General features: G+C 38.1%; 2 protein-coding genes across 2 annotated transcripts; one reads left to right on the forward strand and one right to left on the reverse strand.

Annotated features, from left to right (window-relative positions):
• Nucleotides 1-553: 553 nt before the first annotated feature.
• LOC110782389 (uncharacterized) lies at nucleotides 554-7,228 on the forward strand. Its single transcript, XM_021986531.2, has 7 exons — nucleotides 554-950; nucleotides 2,532-2,670; nucleotides 2,765-2,901; nucleotides 4,224-4,576; nucleotides 5,164-5,260; nucleotides 5,340-5,624; nucleotides 6,019-7,228. Exons 2-7 carry the CDS (start codon nucleotides 2,535-2,537, stop codon nucleotides 7,036-7,038), a joined length of 2,028 nt encoding a protein of 675 aa, XP_021842223.2. The 5' UTR covers nucleotides 554-950; nucleotides 2,532-2,534; the 3' UTR covers nucleotides 7,039-7,228.
• Nucleotides 7,229-13,241: 6,013 nt separating this feature from the next.
• On the reverse strand, nucleotides 13,242-14,529 carry LOC110782273 (protein EXORDIUM-like 3). The gene has a single exon (XM_021986390.2). It carries the CDS (start codon nucleotides 14,378-14,380, stop codon nucleotides 13,346-13,348), a length of 1,035 nt encoding a protein of 344 aa, XP_021842082.2. The 5' UTR covers nucleotides 14,381-14,529; the 3' UTR covers nucleotides 13,242-13,345.
• Between the last annotated feature and the right edge of the window lie 403 nt (nucleotides 14,530-14,932).

Genomic DNA, 14,932 nt, shown 5'->3' on the forward strand with positions numbered 1-14,932 from the left:
ATGCATAGACGTGTCAAATGGGTTAGTTTGGCCGGGTTATAAAAATACTTAAGGGTTCGGATTAATTCGGTGGGTCACTTTCGTGTTCGAGTTTACACCTGCTTGTTCAAGACCAAGAACTTTCGGATCCGGGTCAACAACGGGTTAAGAGCTTTTAAACGCGTATTATAGTTTCATTAGTTTGTGTAATAAATACAAAAAATGCTCACAAATTAACTACTTTTCACACGCAAGTTTATATTTAGACAAACTTAACCACAAAATGACGTATAATTCTAATTAAAATCATATTAGACCCAATATTAGTAACAACGTGTATATTGTGCTTACATTTTTTCCTAATCTCATTTATTACTATAAATACAAAGATTTTCAATCGGGTAAAAATAAATTCGGCCGGATTTTAACCCATTATTTTTCTGATTGTTCGAGTTCGAATAAAATCGGTATACGAGACTTAAAATCTTGTTCAATACCTATTATTTTCGGGTCGTGTTACGGATATAGTTAATTTTTGACGGGTCTAAATTCATACCTTAAAGAAAATTAAAATAAAATAAAATTCGGTGATTCGTGATCCGTAACCCAATTTTGTGACCCCTAATCGTCAAGCACTGGCAATTTGAGGACCTTTACGGTGATCCTTGATCGACTATCGGCGTCAATACGGTGGTTGTTGTGGCGGCTTCCATTTTCGCAGTCGGAGGCGTCAAGGCGGAGATCTTCATATCCCCTGGAAATTAGGAAAAAAAATAGAAAAAGGAAAAAAGAGAAATTGCTCTCTTCTCAAACTCCAACTCACAAGAGTCGCATTTGCTCTTCATCTCCTCTCTCGTTCTAATTGTATCACCACCTTAATCGGCGGAGCTTTTTCTGTTGTGGATTTTCAGTTTGGAGGACTTCCAACCACCTCTCTCTCTGCCGCTGTTTTTCTCAGTGTTGACGACACGGTAGAGCTTCTTTTCCTCATCTAATTTCGTCAATTATCTAATTTCGTCAATTATCTAATTTCTATCGATTGTTTTGATTTTTCTGTTGATTAAATTTGTATTTTTATAGATCCGAAAAGTGTTTAGTGTCATTTGTGGATGACTGCTTTTCCTGATATAATGTTTTCAGAAGATGAATTCTTGTTAAATATTTTATGTTTGGATTCTAGCAGAGTAGAAAAGAGCAATAATTCAAGGGCATAATGAATTTAGTGTGATTGATTCATGTTTCTGTATAATTTGTCAGTTTGATTGAATAAGAATTTGGCAATTTTTTGAAAATTTTAATTAGGTGCTTAAGGAAATGTAGGTGGTGGTGGTTTGTTCATGGGAAGATAGTAATTAGGTTAGATTTGAACCCTTTTACTGTGGACTTTACAAGTTCATCAACCATTATCACAGCAAACATAATATTTAGCCATCAGCAAGCTTTGTTTCTCTTTCATTCAGTGTTTCATTCTTGCCCTGAAATAAGCATTACAATGCCGTTATATAGGCGGCCAAAATCCTTCTCAAACCAAGAGAGAATCACACCAACGTAACCTAGGACAGATGCACACAAGCTGACAAAAGACAGCTGCCATTCATTACATAAAACCAAATAAAACAGAATGCATTCAATAGAAATTAAAGGCTTTGTTTAGACTATACTATGGACCAAATAGCTTGTTGGATTCGGCTTGAACATTGTGGTAATATCAGCTACTCTTGACACCCCCCCCCCCCCCCCCTTAATCTGAGTGATTAGAAGGAGTGCACTCCCAGCTTTGAAAGAAGGAAGGTATTGATGTTGCTGTGTAGGAAGTACTTTGGTGAAGACATTTGCAATCTGTTCAGTAGTAGAGACATAAATAGGAGCAATTTCACCCTCAATGGTCTTGTCCCAGATAAAGTGGCAATCAATGTGCAAATGCTTTGTCCTTTCAATGATGGACAGGGTTGGCTGCAATTGCCAAAGCAGCTTGATTATCACAGTGGTAGCTAGGTCAGGGAAACCCAAGTCTTTAATAGCTGTTTAAGCCATATTACATCACAAACTGTGAGAGCCACAGACCTATATTCTGCTCTGCACAGGACCTGGATACCACAATTAGTCTTTTAGACTTCCATGATATAGGAGAGTATTCAATCTCTGTCGAATTTGTCCTTATAAATCCACTTGTTTCCAATTGTTTTCTTCCTTGTGGAAGATCAGTTAGGTCTCATGCGTGATTCATTTCAAGGGCATCAAGTTCTTCATTCATGGATTTTACCCTTTTAGGTTTTTTTGACTGCCTGTTTGAAGTGAATTGGCTCACTTGCCTTAGCTTTTGCTATATTTCTAGTCGCATGAGACATGAAACATGAGTTTTAAGGTGTGGGTCTGATGTTTATGACATTTTGGACTTTTTTAGGATTTTTAGAGGTGGCGAGGTTTGACTGATAGTCATCCATCCTTGTTACATCATTAGTAACCATCAAGCTCTGTCTTAATCAAGTTCACTGTCTTATTATTGTCTATTGTCAAACTGATCCTTTCCCCTTTCTGCTTAATTTTGTTAGTCAATGGCACCAAAAGCCAAAGAGAAAGCTAAAGGGTCTTCATCACAGCCAACCATTTCAATCGAGGATCTCTTTACTTCCCTTAATAAATTCATCGGGAAAAAGGAATATGCGCAGGTCGTCAAAGTTGCAGAACAAGGTCTCTTTTCCTTCTTTATGTCTTCCTAGAAATTTAAGTTATTAAGAATTCAGATATGACTTTCTGACTTTTGTTTCTGAAAGCACTCTTTCAGTTCTGTCAACTGCTCCGGGTGATGAGGATGCTCTTCGGTGCAAGATTGTAGCTCTGATTAATACTGATAACATTGATGGAGCTATTGCGGTTATTCAGTCTTCACATAAGCTTCCAATTGACCTTAGTTTCCTTAAGGTATGTATATTGCTGACCTTGAACTCATGGTTTGGCATTGAATTCTACCTGGGTTTCTGTTTATGTTTGAACTATTGAAAGAGCACACTGGTGGTATATCTGTGGTTAAGTTACATGAGCAATGGCAAGCGTATTGTTGGATGTTGACGTTATGGAGTAACTTTTGGCTGTGCTTACAGTCATTGCTTGGGTCAAGTTTCTAGTTTCTATCATATTACTCCATAATAAACAATATTATCCTTGTGATAACAAGGTGTTTTTTTTTACCCTTAATCTGATAGGCTACATATGTGTAGTTGTGTACTACTTGTCTACTTCAAATGAATAAGAGTCAGGAAAATTAATGGACCATTCAAAACTTTTATAGTCCAATATAATCTTAAAGTTAAAGAATATCGAGTCTATGACTATTAGATATTGACATTAGTTTTCTACTATGTCAAAGTTCTACCGGTGTGTGGATTTTTGAGGTACACTAGGAAGTTTCCACATTCTTTGGTATCATTTTTCTTTTGGTCCTTGGGTCCATTGGAGTTATGGGTGCATTATTTCAAGTGGAGATGATGGAAGTTGTAGGAAGAATTTGGCTGGCTAGAAATGTGATATGGGGAGTTTCTGTGATCCCATTGCACCATGTCGTTTAGATTGTCACTGCCTAGGTTGCTTGTATCCTATATCTAATGGGTGAATTTGGAACATGAGAATAAAGTTATAGTTTTTTTTAATTTCCTTATACTATATTCCAGCAGAATCCTCAAGTTGGACTTGGGATCGTATGTTTCTGGTACATTTTTTCTAATAACATGGTGGAAGCTGTAGAATGTGGTTTTGATGTAGAATAAAGCAACAGTACATAATTTAGCACTATCATACAATGCCATTAATTAGTTACTTTTTGTGTTAGTTTTTGGGCATTAGAGTATTTGGTTATGAACGAATTGTCCATTTCTGATTCTCATTTGTTCTTTTATCTTTGGGATATAATGGACTAATTCAAATGGCTCTCAAAACCTCTTCACTTCCTTACCATGAAGTAGTAGGTGGTCGTGCTATCGCTTACGGGTCAACTGGAGACAACCTCTAAGGTTGTGTACATCTGACCCCTCCTTAGTTGCTGGAGCCTCTTTGAAGGCAACGGGGTAATGATAATGATGATGATCTCTAGAGCTCAATGTACTTTTCTAATGATTATGTTGAAATGATTGTTCCTTCTTTTGCTTTGGAAGATATCATTGTATCAATCATATGATTCTCAATTTTAGTATTGTATGTTGATGGAGTAAAATGTATGTGATTTTTGATGCTTGTTATATGTTCCATAGGCGTACTGTTTGTACAGGCTAAACAAACTGGATGAAGCTTTGGAATACTTGAAAAGCCAGGAGAGGAGTACTGCAACTATGTTGCTAGAATCCCAGATATTGTATCGTTTGGGAAGAATGGATGCTTGCCTTGACATCTATCAAAAGCTTCAAAACTTAAGTGTTGACTCATTGGAGGTCAACTTCGTTGCTGGTCTGGTAGGAGCAGGGAGATCTTCTGAGGTGCAAAGAGTGCTAGAAGCTCTAAAGGTTAAACCATCAAGCAGCTTTGAACTGGCATATAACACTGCTTGCTCTTTGATCGAGAGGAATAATTATGTGGACGCAGAACAGCTTTTGCTGTCAGCTAGAAGGTAAAGATTCTAATGATTTTCCTTCTTAATTATGGAAGAGTAGAAGGAGATTCACATGCTTTTAAGCTGTATGTATGTTAGCAATACTTCTATCCCTAGGCCACATGGTTCAGTAACACATGCTGATTTGTGCGTCTCACCTCTTAATTTATGGAACTGTCGGCTGACGGTCACATGTCAGCATTATCTCTGGTATGGGTGAATTCGTAATTGTGGCACTATTTTTTGTTATGCAAATGGGAACATAACAGTTCTTATTTTGTTTTGTCTTGATCAGTTTGGTGACCCCAATGTTAATCTTATCCAAGATTTATTAACTAAGTGTAGTTATTGTGTGTGTGTGTGTGTGTGTTTTTTTTGAGGGGCAGTTATTGTTTTGCGTAAGTGAGGTGATTACACTCTGCTTAAGTGCAGATTATTTTATTATGGCCTGTGGGAAATGTCTGTTGTGAAACTATTTATGCGAAATAGGGAAAAGGCTGCAAAGTTGGGAGAGTAATGCATCTGATTTTAATTGTTGAAAGGTCATGTTTTGTTGATATTTGAGTTGATCTTGTAGCCTCATGAGTGATTTATTTGTTTTACAGAGTCGGTCAGGAATCACTGATGGAAGATAACTGGGCGGATGATGATATAGAAAATGAATTGGCACCTATAGCTGTTCAACTGGCATATGTTCAGCAGGTATGCATCGTGTGGCATCTGACTTCCTTTACCTATTAATGTAAATGTGCTGAAAAGTTCAATTTTCCTGCCTTTTCAGAAACTTGGAAATACACAAGAAGCTGTGCAAGCATACTTGGACATGATAAAACAGAATTTAGATGATGAACCATCCCTTGCTATTGCAACAAACAACTTAATTTCCCTCCGAGGTCTAAAAGAAGTTTCTGACAGCCTGAAGAAGCTTGATCGGCTTATAGAGAAAGGTGAGGGGGGCCAGTTCCGGTTGGCTGGTGCCCTCGAGTCAAAGCTTTCAGTCAAGCAGAAGGAAGCAGTCTATGTTAATCGAGCACTTTTGCTGGTTCATGCTAACAAAATTGACCAGGTACCTCCTTTTACAAAGTTTCTGTCATGTATTAATATACTTCATCCGTTCCTTAAATATTGCACCGTGGTTGACTTTACACTTCCCAACACATACTTTGACTCTTAATATCTCGAATTATGTATAGGAAAAAATTATAAAAAGTTGATATTTAGAAAATATATAACGATACGAAACTAACAAGATACCACATGAGTACATGACTATAATCTTTCTTATGTATGAATCACAAAAGATGAACAAAGGTCTAGTGTGAATAGTGTAAAAAACAAGATGGTGCGATATTTATGGAACGGAGGAAGTACTTTTATTCATTTTGTTCTATTTCTGCAACTATTCACAAATAACAGACGGAAAAAAATGAAGTACCACTGAATACATTGTTTAATTTCAGGCCCGGGAACTTGTTACTGCTTTAGTGGGAATGTTTCCAGACAGTGCGACGCCAGTGCTGCTTCAAGCTGCTGTACTGGTCAGGGAGAACAAGGCTAGCAGAGCTGAAGAAGTGCTGGGGCAGTTTGCTGGTAAGTTTCCTGACAAGTTGAAGGTATTCCTCCTTGCCAGAGCTCAAGTGGCTGCTGCCGCCGGTCACTTTCAAGTGGCAGCTGAGTCCCTTTCAAAGATTCCCGATATCCAACACATGCCTGCTACAGTGGCCACCATTGTTGCCTTGAAAGAACGTTTAGGAGACATCGATGGTGCTGAGTTAGTGTTAGACAATGCAATCGAATGGTGGTCCAATTCAATGTCTGAAGATAACAACAATAAACTTACCGTTATCATGCAAGAAGCTGCTTCTTTCAAGCTCAAGCATGGTAGACAGGAAGAGGCTTTGAAGTTGTTTGAGGAACTTGTTAAGAACAATAACAATGTTGATGCTTTGGTGGGATTAGTGACTACTGCTGCTCATGTCAATGTTGAGAAGGCTGAAGCTTATGAAAAGAAGCTCAAATCACTTCCTGGTTTGAAAGGAATTAATGTAGATGATCTTGAGGCAACCTCTGGTGCAAAGCCTTCCGAAAATGGGTCCCGTCTTGTGAATATCGAAGGGCATGATGAAACTAAGAAGGATAAAACAAAGAAGAAAAGGAAGAGAAAGCCGAGATATCCAAAGGGGTTTGATCCGGCTCATCCGGGCCCACCACCAGACCCGGAGCGCTGGTTGCCAAAGAGGGAGAGATCTACTTTCAGACCCAAGAGAAAGGATAAGAGGGCAGCTAATGTGAGAGGCTCACAGGGTGCGGTTTCTCGGGATAAACACGAGGCTGGAAATTCTGATGGGCCTGTTCGGAGTTCTGGGGCTGATAATGTTGATTCCAAGGCCACAAATTCAAAGTCAAGCCAAACCAGCAGCTCGAAAGCAGCCTCCCAGAATACAGGTGGATCTAAATCAAAAAAGAAGTCAAGGAAATAGTCAGTTTTCTAACCTTCATTGCAAATTTATTTATTTTTCTTTCCATTTTGTCAACAATTTTGCCATTCTAAGATTTTGCTCCCATTTTGTGTTTATGTTGTGTCGGTGAGTCGAAAAGTAACTGCCCTTCCTTTCGGATGATTGTGTCTCAATTTGAACTAAATCCACACAGAATTACTAGACTTAATTATACTGCAAGTATTTCCCTCTTGTGGAGGTAACTAGGATTGTTTGGGTTGACTAGTGGAATTATTGGTCAAGATGTGCTCATAAGTCATACCAGTAACCAGATACAGAGTACCACTTGATACAAAGGTTTGTAGAACTCTGAAGTTCATGCATTTAGTCAATACCTTTGTCCCAACATCGTGAGCCCCATTCCTATTTTTAGTTGGTCCTAAAATAATAGGTTATTTTTTTTAAACTTAGCAAGTTAAAATTTGAACTTCCCATATTACTTGTTTTCTTGTTAGTCTTAATACTACTCTAGGACTTATGGGGGTGCATATTGTAATCTTCATGCATCCTTCTAAAGGATCATTCCAAGTGATAGTTTGGGCTAAGATTAGAGGATTGTCTCTGTTTTCTTGTATACCTATAGTCTTTCTATTCCAAATTGGTCTCGGCCCCCTAAAAAAAATCCTTGGTTCCGCCATTGATATAGTGTAGATGTTGCCTAGTATGCCATAAGTGATTTAAGTCCCAAACTTCTAGAATTATAACATTCAGGTTGAGGTAAAGTATCCTGATCAGTGTTGACTGACTTGCAGTGCAGCTGGTATGTTGTCAATTGCCTGTCAAATATGGAAAAAGGGGCATTAATATGTTAATTTCCCACAAGCACAAACACATGTATAAGGGATACACAAAACAGGGTAGGGTAGACCTGATCAAATGGCGGGCCGGGCAGAGGCATAAAAAAATCAGCCCGCTATGCCGGGCCGGGCCAAGATTTCGGGTCAAAAAATTGTGCCCAGACCCCGCTATTCGAGCCTAAAATACCAGGCTTTCGGGCCATTCAAGCCGGGCTAAATTTATAAATAAAAGGTGTAATTTTATGTTGCCAAGCCCGCTATTTTTTTAATTTCCGGGCAAATGCCAGGCTGGGCCCGGAAAACGGGCCGGAAACTTCTGCCCTAACCTGCAAAAAATCGGGCTGGGCCGGCGGGCGGGGCTCATGTTGATCAGGTCTAGGGTAGGGTAAGGAAGGCACACACAGACAGACACACAGAAATGTATAAAGGGTGAGGTGTATTTAACAAATTAAGAATTTAGGATATACTCATCATATAGTTTAGGAATAGGTAGAAAAAGATGCAGTTCTATCAGTATGTGTCTAAATTAATAGATGATAAACTGGATTCATTCCAAATTTAGCAATTAATTGTGCGGTATTCATGCTAATAACAGAGTTAGAAGAGGAGTTGCATACAAGTTTCAATGTAGTTTTCTAGAAATACACTATAGAGGGAAATGATTTGAGTTAGAGGTGATCAAAATTAGGGCCGGGCCAGGCTTTAACACAAAAATTCATACCCAAACCCATAATTTTGTGCGGGCATTTCGGGCCGAAATGGGTTTTTTCGGGCTGGGTTCGGGGTTTGGCCTAAAAATGTGTATTTGAGGTTGCTCAAATCCGTAGTTTTTGGGTCGGGCCAGTGGCCGGGCCATAGATGATCAGGGCTAATTTGTGTGTTTCTAGCCCCTTGAGAGGTACTTGATTCCCAGTGGCACCTGCAGTTTTCGTGCCAGCATTAGCTGAAGCAGAGGAAGAACACCATTTCAGCATGTAGTTTAAGGACTCAAGGTTAGGTTACCCAGTTAAAGGAAAAATAAGGTTAGGTTAAGGACTCTGTTCACCTTAGTTTCACTTATTTCAGGAAAAATAAGTTCAGATAAGGGAAAATAAGGGTTGACCAAGTACAGTTTATAACTACAATAAGTTTTGAAAAGTTCAGATTAATTCAGATAAGTTTAAGTTCGGATAAGATAAGTTCGGGAAAAATAAGTGTAAATCAGGTGATAGAATGCACCCTTAGTATCTTAAGCTTCTTGAACAGTTGAATCCGTCATTTCCACCAAAGTTTGTAGACTTTGAGGGAACGAGTTCAAGTACGCTCTGAATTAACCTCGGTTTCCCATCTAACTATAGAATGAGCTACTGTATTGCCCGCTCTTCGAACATGAACACACTTGAATAAACCAAAAGCTCTGCTAACACTATGTTCTGTTCACCTTATTTTCACTTATTTCATGAAAAATAAGTTCAAATAAGTGCAGTTTAGTTCAGATAAGTTAAAATAATTCAAGTAAGATAAGTCTATGAAAAATAAGTAAAAATCAGGTGAATAGTGCGTACCATTAGTATCTTAAGCTTCTTGATCGAACCCCTCATTTCCAAACTCTAAGTCATTTTCACTAGGCCGTAGCCGGAGATCCAAGATATACATTATTTATTGTACATCGCCTTTAAATAAGAATTTGTACACAATCAATTTAAATTATACGTAGTATGAATAAAAATGTAGAAAGAGTTGCCAAATATGTCAACGACAATTGCTGAGGCGCCGCTTCCAATTAACTTTTTTTTGACTTTTGTTTAATTGATGATGCGTATAAATTCTTAGGATATGGAGTACAATATTGTTATATGATCACGGTTTCTTCTCCTTCCAAAACCCATCATTTTGTTGCTCCCTTAATGGGCCTCCCACTACTTCTAACCCCATGCACACGCTTATTTTATAATTATACCTTTTTATTTTGAAGAAAATAAGTATCATAGTTGGTAAAGTCTTGAGGGCAAAGATGGTTGTGGTCCGGCCTGAAGCCTGACCCGGCCCGGCACAAAAAAGCACGACCTGGCACGGGCACTAAGTCGTAGGTCGGGCTTGGGCTTTAATTTTTTGGAAAAAGCACGATAAGATACGACTCGACCCGGCACGACAAAGCACGCTAAATTTAGTATAATTAGCCTTAGGCATCACGGGTTGGCTCGGTCCGACACGAAAGTATGTTGGTTTGGGCCGGGCCTGGGCCATATTTTAAGGTTTTCAGCCTACCCGGCCCGGTAATGCCACGTCTTGAAGCTCGACCCGGCTGGGCTCACGACCTTCTTTACCCGAGGGTGAAGTACCAAATAATCAAATATCTAGGATTGGATTTCGTTTACATTATTTGCTAGCTTGTTCTTAATGGTTTAAAAAAAATCCTTTAAAAAATCTAATGAGAATGATAAATCCTAAAAAGTATGTATTGGTCAATTCTATGAGCTGTAAATTGTGATTATTAACACCTTTTGGGGGCCCAGTTTTTTACCTGATTAGCGATTAAATTGGGCCTTCAATTTTAGCCACTTTTGGTAAACATAATTAATGGTCATCAATTCATCAAATCTAGTTGAATGTCAATGAATCCAATGAATCATTAATTCATTACCAAAAAAATTAAATCATGTCTTGATCTTAATTCATTGATTTTAGTGTTGTACTCGTATACGAGCAAGTACTTGCATATATTGGTCAATCAATTGATCGAAAAACTGATTTTGACACACCACCATATCAATTTTAACATACTTTTATGTGATTAGAGCGCAAAAAACTGGATTTCACAGCAGGTGTGTCAAAATCACCTCCCGTGCATCAAATTTGCATTTGGATTTACATTGCATTTATAAGCAATTATATTGTAAAGTGTGGTGGTTTCAAAACGGTGCCACTTTATGTCTTTATTGAAATAAAGATCTTCAAAAAGATGATGTTATCAAAACTAAAAAAAAGGGAATAAAAAGGGGGTGAAAATGATTAAAACAAAAACAATAATGAAAAAGATAAAGGGTTCATCATAAGCTTACAAGCTCAAATCCCAATAAAGCTCAATTGTGTCACCTAATGAAAGTGATTTTTGGAAAACAAATTATCTTGAAATTAACATTATGCCAAACATAACATAGTACTATTTGAAAGAAACGACGTAGCTTTTGTCACCTTGTTGTGATTCGGTGAAAGTGTCATTTTAGTCAACTTTTTTTTTTACAGAAACACAATTATTCATCTTGCTAATTGGCGCAACAAGTACTACGTACGTTTGATATTTTTTGAGCAAGAGTAGGGCATCAAATGAGCGGAATTGAGCCGAGTATTAATGTTATCGAGCTAACCTTGTTAAAGAATATAGATGTTCGAGCTTGCTCAACTTTAAACGAGCTTTTAATTATTACAAAGTATTTTATTGGAACTGAGCTCGTTTTCCAAAATACTTTTTCGGATTCGGTCTGAGCTTGCTCGTTTGTATTTCAAGCAGCTCTAAATTAAACAAACTTTAACGAACGAGCTTTGTAATTCATCCTCTTTTCGTGAAGGTGAAAGGGAAATTTAAATAAGTATGTCGTAAAGATTTGTGAACTTACTATTATACTGAATAATATATCCTATAATCTATCATAACTTTTTTAAGGAAACGTATTTTGAGTTTATCCTATTTAAATATACGAGCTATTAACAAAAAAAAAAAAAATTAAGCGAAAGATCGAACCTTTTATGGACCTCTATTCTTTTCGGGTTCAAAAAATGTCTAAATTTGCCAAAATTGAAATCACTATAATACACCAATTTTTTTTTTTACTAATTTGGAGGTTCTGGGATCCGATCTCGTCACTTATAGCCACGGAATGACATTGATTCTACAACGTCTGTTTTTTAAGAAAATCGTCTAAAATGACATGTTAGAGGCGAAACATATGGCTCTAAGCATCCAGTATTCTCCTGGGGATTCATGGGGTATATGATAAGCATTCGAATCTCTAACCGTTTTGGTAATTTCATTAATTAATTAGATTTACCGGTTCAATTCATTTAGATCTAATTTTAAAATTGAAAAACATAATTTAAAAAGAAAAACTGCAGGAACAATGAATTGCAGTAGTCACAATCTCAATAAAAATGAAATTGAAGCAGAAAAAAGTATTGATATTGAATTCAGAAACAACCCTTTCATAATAAGTGGTGAAGTTAATGGTCGAATCATTGAACATAGGCACGCACAACATTAATACCAAAACGCACCGTTTTCTTATGCATGCATTATTATTATAACTTTATAAGGCATGGGAAAACACTGTAGATTTGCCCTTCATCGCATGTCCTTTTACTGCTTGACATAACTAAAATACACTGCTGTCTCCGTCCTTTAGTGTTTGCGTGGAATGACGGATTTTGAACGGTTTTACGAGGGGGGTCGGTAAAAAAAAAGCAATAAACTATATAAAATTATACACAAATTTTAAGAGGGTGTAACAAAAAATGCACTACAACATTTTCCGGCCGGGGGGCCGGGCCCACCCCTAATACCAACTAAGATCCGCCCCTATTTGCGTTATGCATCAAAACTTCAAAAGTTTTTCGTTAAGAATTGTGTTGAGTGAAATTGTGTTATATTCTATTGCAAGGTATGAGACTTAAGCCACGTACACATCAATGGTATATTGGTATGGCAGACTCGTCTGGGGTTTATGTAGGATTATAGGATCTCCTCTTGAGCTATATTTTAGAGTGACTCTTTTATAGTCCTGTATCAATGGTAACAGAGCTGACCACCGCTGCTAGCACCAAATATGACTGATAGAGGTGATGTCAGTGCTTGTCCGAGGCTAAGAACGTCCTTCTCTTCTACGAGACCGATGTGAGGTTTATGTAGGATGACTCTCCTCCCCTTAAACTAGCTTTTGGGGATGACTCTCCTATAATACTGTATCACAAAACCCCTTACACTGGTGTATCGAGTCAATACATAACATTTTAGCTAAAAATCCATAGATTTTGTTACTAGAAATTCTATAAACACAAATCAGACTAACATTTAACACCGAACAAAGATAGTATTCGAAAACATCTTAGCAAAGAACATACTACTCCGTACTACGTAGTTATGTGTGAAGGATGGAGTATTTGACAAGCCCAACGTTCTATCTTCGAAGTTTAAGGGTAATATAAGACGTTTTAAGTAATTTCGCGGTTTTATTTATCAATTGAACCACTTGCCTTATTTGAAAGTTGCATATTAATCCGCAATGCCAAAATTATCAATAAATTACTCGGAATTTATTAAATTACCATTATCTTTTTTTTTTTATGGTATACAAAGATAGTATACGTACAAGTGCAATACCATATTACCATACACATTTTTTTCTTTTTTTTAAATAAACCAAACTTCCCTCCAAAAAAAAATTAAAAATCTACAAAAACTAATAATCCAAAAACAACACCAAAAATTAAAATACAAACTAGTACTTCTAGTAAACTGATTACTGGTCAAGGGCATTAGGACCAGTACAATAATTCACAACATGGTTCCAAACCCACTGAATCAAGAACTGCCGTCGGATCCCATTCACATTAAACGTGGCACCATCTCGACCCTCCAACATCTGACCCGTATACGACCCACCACCACCCGTACCATATATCCCCTCACAAAGATCCGCAATCTCAACCGGTGCAATCGGGTCAGGACCCGCATACCAAGCATTCACAAGCGGGTTAGTAACCAACTCTGCTATCTCATGAGCAATAACACTTATCATTCCTTCAACCCCAACGTCACCATTCGGAGCTTTAACGGGTTTTAACCCGGGAATGTAAGTGGGTACTGCAAACGGGTAGGCACAAATACCCGGGCATAGTTTCGCACTGTTCCCTACCCATGCGTAGGGTAGGGTATACCCTACGATTGAAGGGAAGGTAAAATAGTGGAACCCACACACTTGCTGACAGAAATCTTGAACGTACACGTCAGGTGACGTCAGCAGGAGGTAAATCCCGTTCTTAGGGGTGACCGGTAACGGTTTTGTTCTCGCGGTAATAAATGATTTTATTACTGACTGTACGGATAATCGGGTGAGGGATTTACCGTGGGAGTAAAACCGGTCGTTTTTTTCTGACCCGATTTTGACGGTTCGGGAAATGTTGGACCCGGTTTGGTCGGTGTAGAGCTGAACGGTTTTCCACCACCCGGAAACTGACGGCGGTTTGACGGAATCCGCTGATATTGAGTTGATGAACTCACGGATGATCCGTTTCTGTGACGGCTGCCATTTTCCGTACCAGATTATATGGACGGTGATGTTGGTGGTCATCACCGGACCCATGTGGTACTTTAAGTCGACAAATTCCGACGACCCTTCGAACTTTTTCGAGGGGCCGAATCGGAAGTCCGCCGTGCTGCTGCGGCTGTTGTTGTTTACAGCATTCGGCCACGGCCGCCAAGAATGGACTTGTTGGGCGGCGGTGAAGAGGAGGATGAGGAGGAGGGGGAGGAGGTGGTGGATAAGGCGGAGCATTGTGAGGCGGTGGTGGGTGGTGGTTTGGGGAGTGTGAGCTGAGCTGAGCTGAGTGAGAGTGAGACAAAGAGATTGGTATTTATATTGGAGTTTTTATTATTTAAGAAATTTGAATAAAATTTGATTTGAAAATGAGGAAGAAGGGTAGAGGATGATTAATGGATGACAGATGGGTTTTATAAAGTTAAGGGGAGGCGTGAGAGTGGGACCTACATAAATATTTTGTTTATTTTTTATTTTAATTTTTGTTTATTTTTTATTTTAATTTTTGTTTATGGGACCTACGTTAATATTGAATCATCATAGCCATTGTCGTTATTTAAGGAGGTTTTTGATAATAATTGCAAAAATGTTTTATTTTATTTTTGGGTGTTTATTTTTGCTCGATTTGACTCTTTTGAGCGGGAAATGAGGATAAAATTAGGTAGCATTTTGGGTTAATGGGTTAGGCTCGAGTTTCGTTTTATGTTGATTTTGGGTCGTGTTTAAAATATGTACATACTAGATGTGATTAAAATTCGGGTCGGGTCGGGTTTTAACATAAAAAATTAT

The sequence above is a fragment of the Spinacia oleracea genome, chromosome 3 (genome assembly GCF_020520425.1).
Source record: "Spinacia oleracea cultivar Varoflay chromosome 3, BTI_SOV_V1, whole genome shotgun sequence".
Classification (NCBI taxonomy): domain Eukaryota; kingdom Viridiplantae; phylum Streptophyta; class Magnoliopsida; order Caryophyllales; family Amaranthaceae; genus Spinacia; species Spinacia oleracea.

Bases quoted from the DNA above. Each gene is read 5' to 3' on its own strand.
- LOC110782389 (XM_021986531.2), top strand. From the start codon at position 2,535: ATGGCACCAAAAGCCAAAGAGAAAGCTAAAGGGTCTTCATCACAGCCA. The intron at 2,671-2,764 runs GTCTCTTTTCCT...GCACTCTTTCAG, and splicing joins CGTCAAAGTTGCAGAACAAG to TTCTGTCAACTGCTCCGGGT. The intron at 5,625-6,018 runs GTACCTCCTTTT...GTTTAATTTCAG, and splicing joins ATGCTAACAAAATTGACCAG to GCCCGGGAACTTGTTACTGC.
- LOC110782273 (XM_021986390.2), bottom strand. From the start codon at position 14,380: ATGCTCCGCCTTATCCACCACCTCCTCCCCCTCCTCCTCATCCTCCTC.